This window comes from Staurois parvus, unplaced genomic scaffold (assembly GCF_062004578.1).
Source record: "Staurois parvus isolate SC_StPar_1 unplaced genomic scaffold, SC_StPar_1.0 ptg002880l, whole genome shotgun sequence".
In the NCBI taxonomy this organism is placed as follows: domain Eukaryota; kingdom Metazoa; phylum Chordata; class Amphibia; order Anura; family Ranidae; genus Staurois; species Staurois parvus.
In genome coordinates, this window is record NW_028320676.1 from 7,501 (window position 1) to 18,581 (window position 11,081).

At 46.3% G+C, this 11,081-nt stretch overlaps 1 protein-coding gene across 1 annotated transcript in view; it reads right to left on the reverse strand.

Annotated features, from left to right (window-relative positions):
- The window catches only part of LOC149428979 (chromosome-associated kinesin KIF4-like), a gene marked incomplete at its 3' end in the record, with an annotated part of 15,910 nt that extends 5,039 nt beyond the window's left edge, over positions 1-10,871 (reverse strand). Inside the window, exons 1-5 of the mRNA XM_089666871.1 lie at positions 10,818-10,871; positions 10,489-10,606; positions 8,404-8,594; positions 4,014-4,106; positions 3,741-3,907 (exon numbers count right to left, since the gene is read on the reverse strand). Of these exons, the coding sequence (XP_089522997.1) occupies positions 3,741-3,907; positions 4,014-4,106; positions 8,404-8,594; positions 10,489-10,606; positions 10,818-10,871 (623 nt within the window). The remainder of the gene's footprint in view (positions 1-3,740; positions 3,908-4,013; positions 4,107-8,403; positions 8,595-10,488; positions 10,607-10,817) is intronic.
- Between the last annotated feature and the right edge of the window lie 210 nt (positions 10,872-11,081).

Below are 11,081 nucleotides of genomic sequence, written 5' to 3' on the forward strand. Positions count from 1 at the left end.
CCCAATGATGCGTGGGTTATAGTTTTGGTACCCCAATGATGCGTGGGTTATAGATTTGGTACCCCAATGATGCGTGGGTTATAGATTTGGTACCCCAATGATGCGTGGGTTATAGATTTGGTACCCCAATGATGCGTGGGTTATAGATTTGGTACCCCAATGATGCGTGGGTTATAGATTTGGTACCCCAATGATGCGTGGGTTATAGATTTGGTACCCCAATGATGCGTGGGTTATAGATTTGGTACCCCAATGATGCGTGGGTTATAGATTTGGTACCCCAATGATGCGTGGGTTATAGATTTGGTACCCCAATGATGCGTGGGTTATAGATTTGGTACCCCAATGACGCGTGGGTTACAGATTTGGTACCCCAATGACGCGTGGGTTATAGATTTGGTACCCCAATGACGCGTGGGTTATAGATTTGGTACCCCAATGACGCGTGGGTTATAGATTTGGTACCCCAATGACGCGTGGGTTATAGATTTGGTACCCCAATGACGCGTGGGTTATAGGTTTGGTACCCCAATGACGCGTGGGTTATAGGTTTGGTACCCCAATGACGCGTGGGTTATAGATTTGGTACCCCAATGATGCGTGGGTTATAGGTTTGGTACCCCAATGACGCGTGGGTTATAGATTTGGTACCCCAATGATGCGTGGGTTATAGATTTGGTACCCCAATGATGCGTGGGTTATAGATTTGGTACCCCAATGATGCGTGGGTTATAGATTTGGTACCCCAATGATGCGTGGGTTATAGGTTTGGTACCCCAATGATGCGTGGGTTATAGGTTTGGTACCCCAATGATGCGTGGGTTATAGATTTGGTACCCCAATGATGCGTGGGTTATAGGTTTGGTACCCCAATGATGCGTGGGTTATAGATTTGGTACCCCAATGATGCGTGGGTTATAGATTTGGTACCCCAATGATGCGTGGGTTATAGATTTGGTACCCCAATGATGCGTGGGTTATAGGTTTGGTACCCCAATGATGCGTGGGTTATAGATTTGGTACCCCAATGATGCCTGGGTTATAGATTTGGTACCCCAATGATGCGTGGGTTAAGCAAACAACTGTCTGCAATAGAATAGGTCACAGGTGTCAAACCAAACACAAGGCCCACGGGATGAATCCGGCCCCTTTCATGTGGCCCTTGCACCTCTCCTGCAGGTACCTCCCTTTGTCTCCGCCCCCAACTTGTCTCAGCAATCGGCAGCAGAGAGGAGAATAGAAATCCTCTGCCAGATCCTGCACCTCTCAGTGCAGCTCATCTCTGCCTCCCCTGGTCTCAGCATTCTCTTGTAACCGACTCCACTCCTCCTCTGGTCCTCCTCCAGACTCTGCCTTCCAGCTCTGGCCACAAAGGGGGTGCACGGTGGTGTTAGGGAGGGTGTGAGATTCTTGACATCTGATGTAATTGGGGGGGGGGCGCTCTGGTACATCTAGTCGTACAGATACAACCGGCCCTTTGAGGGCAACCATAATGCTGATGAGATGGAGTTTGACACCCCTGGAGTAGGACGTGACTGAAGAGCACCCACCCGGAGGAGGCTGGGTTTACCCTTCCTGCAGTCACATTACAAGACGTAGATTGTATAACTTGTAGAATTGTGAGGTGCCGTGTAGTTCGCTCTAATGCAGGGAAGTCGAACTTCTGCCAACACAACTCCCGTTCAGACGGCTTTATTAACTCCTTCCTGTCAGGCCCATGTATATAAACGGTCGGACCGGAGCAGGTTTTATAAACGGCCCGCGCATTCACTGCCTGTGCGATCCGGTGCCTACTGTGTCAAACACCGACCGCTGTACGGGACCCCTGTGTGAGGTCCCGATCATGTAATCACCGATTGGCCAATCAGTGATCACATGAATAGTAAGCAATGAGGTCACTTCTGACATCATTGCTTACTACATGTGAAATCTGTGAGTGATCACCGAGATCACATGGTACAGGGCCATTCCTAGATTGTAAGCTCCAAGGAGCAGGGCCCTCGATCCCCTCATGTTTTGTATTGGTATTGTTCTGTCACATGTTCTGTCCCCCTTTGTAATGTACAGCGCTGAGCCAACTATTAATACTGTATAATAATAATAATTCACAGCAGCCTTGTACCATGTGACAAGCTGTGACCAATCACAGCTCACACAGTATTTCTCAACGGCTGCAGGAATGCAGCCAGAGAGAAGGAGAAATGATTCCTCTTACAGTCTTTATGGGTGTAAAAGCAATCCGTGTAATATATAATAATCTTCGTCACCCCCCCACAAGGTAGTACAGAGTCACTATGGTGACACCGCACTGCTAGGGTGACAGTATGTAAAAAAAAAAAAAAAAAAAAAAATATTTCAAAAAATAAAAATATAAGAAAAATGTTTTTTAAAAAATTTATGACTTTTGGTTATAAATTAATTCGGGTTTTTTTTTTTACTAAAAAGATAAACGGAATACATTTTGGCCGAGATTTATGAAGAATAAGATTTGCAAAAATTGTAGAAGAAAAACACTTTTCAAAATTTTTGGACTTTCATTTACATAGAAAAATTATTTTGGTGATATTTATGCACTGCTGGGATTTTTTTTATCTGTCTTAAAAAAATGCTAAAAATGTCATACGGGTACAGTGCGGCATGACCGAGGTGGGGGGTGTTGAAAGTGTCCGGGGGGGGGGAATGGGAGGGTGTGATAGTGTCCTTACTGGGGGTGGGGGTGAAAGTGTCCAGGGGGGAAATAAGTGTATGGGTTGGAGGGTGAGGCAGAAGTGTCCAGACAAGAAGGGGGGGGGGTGGTGCTGAAGTGTCCAGACTTGGGGGGGGGGTCAGTTGATGCGTCTGGACCGGGGGGGTGAAAGTGGCCGGACTGAGGGGGATGTTGAAAGAGTCCGGACTGGAGAGGGGGGTGAAAGTGTCCAGATGGGCCGGGGGCAGTAGTGTCCAGACTGGGGGGGTTAGTTGACGTGTCCGGACTGGGGGGTGAAAGTGTCTGGACTGGGGAGGAATGAATAAGTGTATGGGCCAGGGGATGGCATGGGGGGGGGGGGGGGGGGGGGGCAGAAGTGTTCAGACGGGGGGGGGGGGGGTTAGTTGATGTGTCCAGACTGGGGGGGGGGGGGGAATAAGTGTCCGGACTGGGGGGGGGGGGGGGGGGGGATAAGTGTATGGGCCGGGGATGGTTTAAGGGTGGGGCAGAAGTGTCCAGAATGGGGGGGTTAGTTGATGCATCCAGACTGTGTGTGTGGGGGGGGGGGGGGATGTGAAAATGGTTAATGGATGCAGCGGACTCACTTTTCCTCTGCTCGATGGAGACGGTGAAGATGGCGTGTGATCGGGAGGACGGGGGTGGCAGTGTCAGGACATTGGGGGGGGTGGGATGTCCGGATTGGGTGGGGGGGGGGGTGGAAGTGGTTCATGGATGCAGCGGACTCACTTGTCCTCGGTTTTCCTCTGCTCGATGCAGATGGCGATAATGGCGTGTGATCGGGAGGACGGGGGTGGCAGTGTCAGGACATTGGGGGGTGGGATGTCCAGATTGGGGGGGGGGGGGGGGGTGGGATGGAAGTGGTTCATGGATGCAGCGGACTCACTTGTCCTCGGTTTTCCTCTGCTCGATGCAGATGGTGAAGATGGCGTGTGATCGGGAGGACGGGGGTGGAAGTGTCAGGACATTGGGGGGGTGGGATGTCCGGATTGGGTGGGGGGGGGGTGGAAGTGGTTCATGGATGCAGCGGACTCACTTGTCCTCGGTTTTCCTCTGCTCGATGCAGATGGTGAAGATGGCGTGTGATCGGGAGGACTGGGAGTTCATGGCGGTGGAGGCCACGGTGCGGGAGCTGTTCCCCTGCTCCAGACAGGACACCATATCCAGGGCGGTCTTCACATCGCGCTCAGTTAGGCCACAAATCTGGAAAAAAAAAAAAAAAAAAAAAAAGGGAAGAAGGGAGAAGGTTTGCTAGGTTTGCACCATGAATATGTCCGCCATGTAAAAGTGAAAACACAAAGTAACCAACCTTAATGCCCTCCTTGGGGTCCTCACGGACGCTGATTGGTCCCGCTTTATCTCGAGGGGTGAAGAGAAGATCCAGAATTTCTTCATTGTAGATCTGGAGAGGAAATCAATTTTGTAATGAAAGACAAAAAAAACCCAGCAGAGTTAGGCTCACCAGTAACTCCTTTTCTGCGAGTCTTCCAGGACAGCCCCTTGAGATAAGAACCTACCCACTAGGGCGGGGCCACTGCCTGGAGGACCTTGCGCCCAAATGCCCCCGAAGAAGGCGAAGCACCGGCTCTCTGCCCAGCATGCTGAGAAGGATCTGGTTGAGTGTATATTAACAAAAACAGGGGAGGAATCTCTAATAATTCAGAAGATCCCGTGATAGCCGACCTAATCCATCTAGTATGGTGGACTTGGATGTTCTGGAACCTTTCCGCTCTCCTGCAAAAACAAAAAGGGAATCCGAATTCCCAAATTCTCAGGATCTACCAAGATAGACCAGAAGGCTTCTTTTCATATCAAGCAAATTCAATCCTTCTTCCTGCTGCCGGGAGAAAACCAGAAGGTTGGTAGGACCATATCCTGAGACCTATGAAAGGAGGAGGACACCTTGGGGAGAAACCTGCATCTGGTTTGACCACAACCTGGTCTTCAAAAAAACAGTCAGCTAGGGCCCCCTAATGGAGAGGGCCTGTAACTCGCCTTTCCCTACGGGGCCGACATGACTGCTACCAAAAAAATGGTTTCTAAAGTCAAACATTTTATAGAAGACATTTCCAGAGGTTCAAAAGGGACGGAAGACCAAGGCCTTCAGGACTAGGAACAGATCCCAAACTGGGCAAGACTTAACCTTTAGTGGTCTGGATTTGGAGAGAGCCTGAAAAAATCTATTACAAATGGGATCTTGCTGCAGGGAGACCTGAAGGAAAGCACTTCTAAGGTGCCAATTGAGAGCCCCCGATCTGCCGGAATGTCTGGAGGGCCCCGAAGTTTACCTAGCAACCAGGAGTTGAACCTCTTCCAGACCTTTGCTAAACAGCTCTGGTTACTGGATTACGGCGTCTGAAACACCCCCCCCACCCACCCCGAGCTTTCAGGAGACGCTCTTCAGAACCATGCAGCCAACTTTAACCCCTTCCAGTCCGGACACTCGCCCCCCCCCCCCCCCCTTCCAGTCCAATTTTCAGCTCTATCACACTTTGAATGACAATTGCGCGGTCATGCAACACTGTACCCATAAGAATTTTTTACCATTTTTTTGAGACAGATAAAGCTTTATTTTGGTGGTATTTATTCACCGCTGGGATTTTTTTTTTTTTTTGCTACGTAAATGAAAATGTCCGAATATTTTGAAAAAAAGTGTTTTTCTTATAAAATTTTGCAAATAAATAACCTTTCATCATAAATCTCGGCCAAAATGTATTCCGTTATCTTTTTAGTAAAAAAAAAAAAAAAAAAAAAAAAAAAAGCGCCAAAAAATTAGTTTATAACCAAAAATAATAATTTTTTAAACATTTTTATATTATTTATGGGGTTTTTTTGTTTATACATACTGTCACCCTAGCAGTACAGTGTCACCATGGTGACACTGTACTACTTGTGGGGGGTGATTGTTTTTACATCCTATATGGGTGTAAAAGCAATCATTTCTCCTTCTCTCTGGCTGCATTCCTGCAGCTATTGAGAAATACTGAGTGAGCTGCGATTGGTCACAGCTTGTCACATGGTACAAGGCTGTTGTGAATGGCCCTGTACCATGTGATCTCTGTGATCATTCACAGATTTCACACGTAGTAAGCAATGTCAGAAGTGACATCTTGCTTACTACTCTGCATGGGATCACTGATTGGCCAATCAGTGATCACATGATCGGGGCCTCGTACAGAGGTCCTGTCCGATGATCGGTGTTCCGACACAGCGGGCACCGGATCGTGGTGCTGCGCGCTCCCTGGGATGCACATGTAAAATAAATTTTTTACATTTGTTATATAATATTTTATTAGTATATTAATATATTTTTTTTAAATAAATAAAATTATATATTAAAAATATAATTATATTATATAACAAATGTAAAAAAATAAAAAAATTTATTTTACATCAGGATAGATTATCTCTCTGTTCCGATTTAAAATGCGTTTTTATTTTTTTACATTTGTTATATAATATTAGCATATTATCTAAAAAAAAAAAAAAAAAAAAAAGTGTGTGTATATATTTTTTTATCTCTCACATATTATATAACAAATGTAAAAAAAAATAAATGTATTTTAAATCAGGATAAATAATCTATCTCTCTGTTCTGATGTAAAATACATGTTAATTTTTTTACATTTGTTATATAATATGTGAGAGATAAAAAAATATATACACACACTTTTTTTTTTTTTTTTTTTTAAATAATATGCTAATATTATATAACAAATATAAAAAATAAAAATGCATTTTAAATCAGAACAGAGAGATAATCTATCCTGATGTAAAATAAATTTTTTATTTTTTTTTACATTTGTTATATAATATTACTATAATTTTTTTAATATAAAATATATTTTAAAGAAAGCATTTTACATCAAAACAGATATATATATTTATTATCTCTATCTAGATCTCTCTCACACCTGTTTTGATGTAATATAAAATTATTTTTTTTTAACATTTGTTATATAATATTAGTATAATTTTTTTTTTATAAAAAAAAATATATATATTAAAAAAAGTATTTTACATCAGAACAGGTGTGTGTATGTATATCTCTCTCTCACACCTGTTCTGATGAAATATAAAATTATTTTTTTTTACATTTGTTATATAATATTTTATTAGTATATTAATATATTTTTTTAAATAAATAAAATTATATATTAAAAATATAATTATATTATATAACAAATGTAAAAAAATAAAAAATTTATTTTACATCAGGATAGATTATCTCTCTGTTCTGATTTAAAATGCATTTTTATTTTTTATATTTGTTATATAATATTAGCATATTATCTAAAAAAAAAAAAAAGTGTGTATATATATTTTTTTATCTCTCACATATTATATAACAAATGTAAAAAAATTAACATGTATTTTACATCAGAACAGAGAGATAGATTATTTATCCTGATTTAAAATACATTTATTTTTTTTTACATTTGTTATATAATATGTGAGAGATAAAAAAATATATATACACACTTTTTTTTTTTTTTTTTTTTTAAATAATATGCTAATATTATATAACAAATGTAAAAAAATAAAAATGCATTTTAAATCAGAACAGAGAGATAATCTATCCTGATGTAAAATACATTTTTTATTTTTTTTTACATTTGTTATATAATATTACTATAATTTTTTTAATATAAAATATATATTAAAGAAAGCATTTTACATCAAAACAGATATATATATTTATTATCTCTATCTAGATCTCTCTCACACCTGTTTTGATGTAATATAAAATTATTTTTTTTTAACATTTGTTATATAATATTAGTATAATTTTTTTTTTTATAAAAAAAAATATATATATTAAAAAAAGTATTTTACATCAGAACAGGTGTGTGTATGTATATCTCTCTCTCACACCTGTTTTGATGAAATATAAAATTATTTTTTTTTACATTTGCTATAGAATATTAGTATAATATATTAAAAAATAAATAAAAATAATATTATACTAATAAAATATTATATAACAAATGTAAAAAAAAATAATTTTATATTTCATCAAAACAGGTGAGAGAGAGACTAGATAGAGATAATAATATATATCTGTTTTGATGTAAAATGCTTTCTTTAATATATATTTTATATTAAAAAAATTATAGTAATATTATATAACAAATGTAAAAAAAAATAAAAAATGTATTTTACATCAGGATAGATTATCTCTCTGTTCTGATTTAAAATGCATTTTTATTTTTTTACATTTGTTATATAATATTAGCATATTATCTAAAAAAAAAAAAAAAAAAAAGTGTGTATATATATTTTTTTATCTCTCACATATTATATAACAAATGTAAAAAAAAAATAATTTTATATTTCATCAGAAACAGGTGAGAGAGAGAGATATACATACACACACCTGTTCTGATGTAAAATACTTTTTTTAATATATATATTTTTTTTATAAAAAAAAAATTATACTAATATTATATAACAAATGTAAAAAATAAAAGTTATTTTACATCAGAACAGTTGTCCCCCAATGGAAGATTTCCACTATTCCTGTTCTGGTGACAAAGTAAAATTTCGGATTTTCCAGCATTTTCTATCCCAGTAACAATTATCAGCAAGAAAGAGCGAATCAAATTGAGCCGAGGCCCCGACACTCCCCCACTCTGCTCAGAAGTCGAGGTTTCGGCACCCCACAACACGGCGCTATGATTGGTGTCACTCAGACTTGCCTCTAAATAGGAAACTTTCAGCAGAAATTCCCAGTCCGCCCGATGTTCGATTTCACTAAACAAAGCTTTGATCACTCTGGGGATGACGCCCACGATTGGCTCGTTCTCCTGGTCATGGGTATAGGCTCCTCCCATGGAGTAGGTCTTCCTGACCCGGTTTGGCCCATAGGCGAGCACCGTCGCATTGTAACCTAAATAGGAGAAGAATGGAATACGAGATGACAGCTGGAGGTCGGCACAACGAACGATTACTGATCAGCCACGGAGGATACACAACTCTGAGCACCAAATACCTCCCCCAACATTGCCTAGTGACATCACTTCCACCCCAACCCAGCTAAGCCCCACCAACCCAATCCAACCCAACCAGGCCCCGCCACGTCCCCGCCAGCCCAGCATGGCCAGACCAGGCCCCGCCACGTCCCCGCCAGCCCGGCCCGGCCCCGCCCCCACCAGCCCGGCCCCGCCACGTCCCCACCAGCCCGGCCCCGCCACGTCCCCACCAGCCCGGCCAGACCAGGCCCCACCAGCCCGGCCAGACCAGGCCCCACCAGCCCGGCCAGACCAGGCCCCACGTCCCCACCAGCCAGGCCCAGCCCGGCCAGACCAGGCCCCGCCACGTCCCCACCAGCCCGGCCAGACCAGGCCCCGCCACGTCCCCACCAGCCCGGCCAGACCAGGCCCCGCCACGTCCCCACCAGGCCCGGCCAGACCAGGCCCCGCCACGTCCCCACCAGCCCGGCCAGACCCAGCCCCGCCACGTCCCCACCAGCCCGGCCAGACCAGGCCCCGCCCCCACCAGCCCGGCCAGACCAGGCCCCGCCCCCACCAGCCCGGCCAGACCAGGCCCCGCCACGTCCCCACCAGCCCGGCCAGACCAGGCCCCGCCACGTCCCCACCAGCCCGGCCAGACCAGGCCCCGCCACGTCCCCACCAGCCCGGCCAGACCAGGCCCCGCCCCCACCAGCCCAGCCAGACCAGGCCCCGCCATGTCCCCACCAGCCCAGCCAGACCAGGCCCCGCCACGTCCCCACCAGCCCAGCCAGACCAGGCCCCGCCACGTCCCCACCAGCCCAGCCAGACCAGGCCCCGCCACGTCCCCACCAGCCCAGCCAGACCAGGCCCCGCCACGTCCCCACCAGCCCAGCCAGACCAGGCCCCGCCACGTCCCCACCAGCCCAGGCCCCGCCACGTCCCCACCAGCCCAGCCAGACCAGGCCCCGCCACGTCCCCACCAGCCCAGCCAGACCAGGCCCCGCCACGTCCCCACCAGCCCAGCCAGACCAGGCCCCGCCACGTCCCCACCAGCCCAGCCAGACCAGGCCCCGCCACGTCCCCACCAGCCCAGCCAGACCAGGCCCCGCCACGTCCCCACCAGCCCAGCCAGACCAGGCCCCGCCACGTCCCCACCAGCCCAGTCCGGCCTAGCCAGACCAGGCCCCGCCCCCCCAGTCCGGCCTAGCCAGACCAGGCCCCCCAACAGCCCCGCCACGTCCCCACCGCCCAGCACAGCCAGGCCCCGCCACGTCCCCACCAGCCCAGCACAGCCAGGCCCCGCCACGTCCCCACCAGCCCAGCACAGCCAGACCAGGCCCCGCCCCCACCAGCCCAGCCAGCCCAGGACCCACCACGTCCCCACCAGCCCAGCACAGCCAGACCAGGCCCCGCCCCCAACAGCCCAGCCAGGCCCTGCCAACCCAACCCAGCCAGGCCAGGCCTCACCAAGTCTTCACCAACCCAGCCCTGCTCGGTCCCGCCACCCCATCCGATCACAGCAGGGGGTGGGAGCGGGTACCCGCTCCTCAAAGGTGCCAATCTTTAATGGGGAGCAGGGGACCAGTCTTTAAAGCAGAACTTCCCCTTGTGGGTGGAGTTCCGCATTAGGACAAGTTTGCGAACGTCCTTTTTACGGCGTGGATCCAGATGAAGCGATGTGAGCGAAACGCGTTGATCCCGTACGCCCATTTATCATCCACACACAGAGATCTCACGACTTTCGATGCATTAGGGCTCCTGATCACAATGCGATGGTATATTGGACGCTCCGCCACGGACGTGGAACGTTCTGTGTCTGGCGGGCGGGACTTACTTTAAACAGCCCCTGAATGAGCGGTGCGACAGCCGAGGTATAGACCTCCTCCTGCTCGGTGGTCGGGTCAAAGACGTAGTCGTAGGTGAACGCCTTCTCATTACCGACAATCACCTGAAACAACAAAGCACCGTCAATGTCTGCGAATGGCGGACAGGAGGAGCGCGCGGCGCGGACAGGAGGAGCGCGCGGCGCGGACAGGAGGAGCGCGCGGCGCGGACAGGAGGAGCGCGCGGCGCGGACAGGAGGAGCGCGGAGTACCTGAGGGCTCTCTGGGGACGAAGGTCAGGCAGCTCTTACAGCCTTCATTCAGTTCTTTGCTGACCAAAGGGCGGCACCTCAAAGCCACTCGAACCGGGATCCCTTCATCCTTTCCCATGGCGCACCGAAACCGACCTTCCAAAGAAGAGGAGACAGGTCACCGACTACAGAGACAGTCTGATGTGTACAATCTGTGACTGGAGGAGAGGTGCATGAATGATACAATCTCCCTGCTCCAAGCGCAGTGCGGTTTGCATTCAATGATGACAAATACAAGAGATTTTCTGAATAAAGGAGGAGCAGAGGCTCAGTATAATGCAGTAGAGTC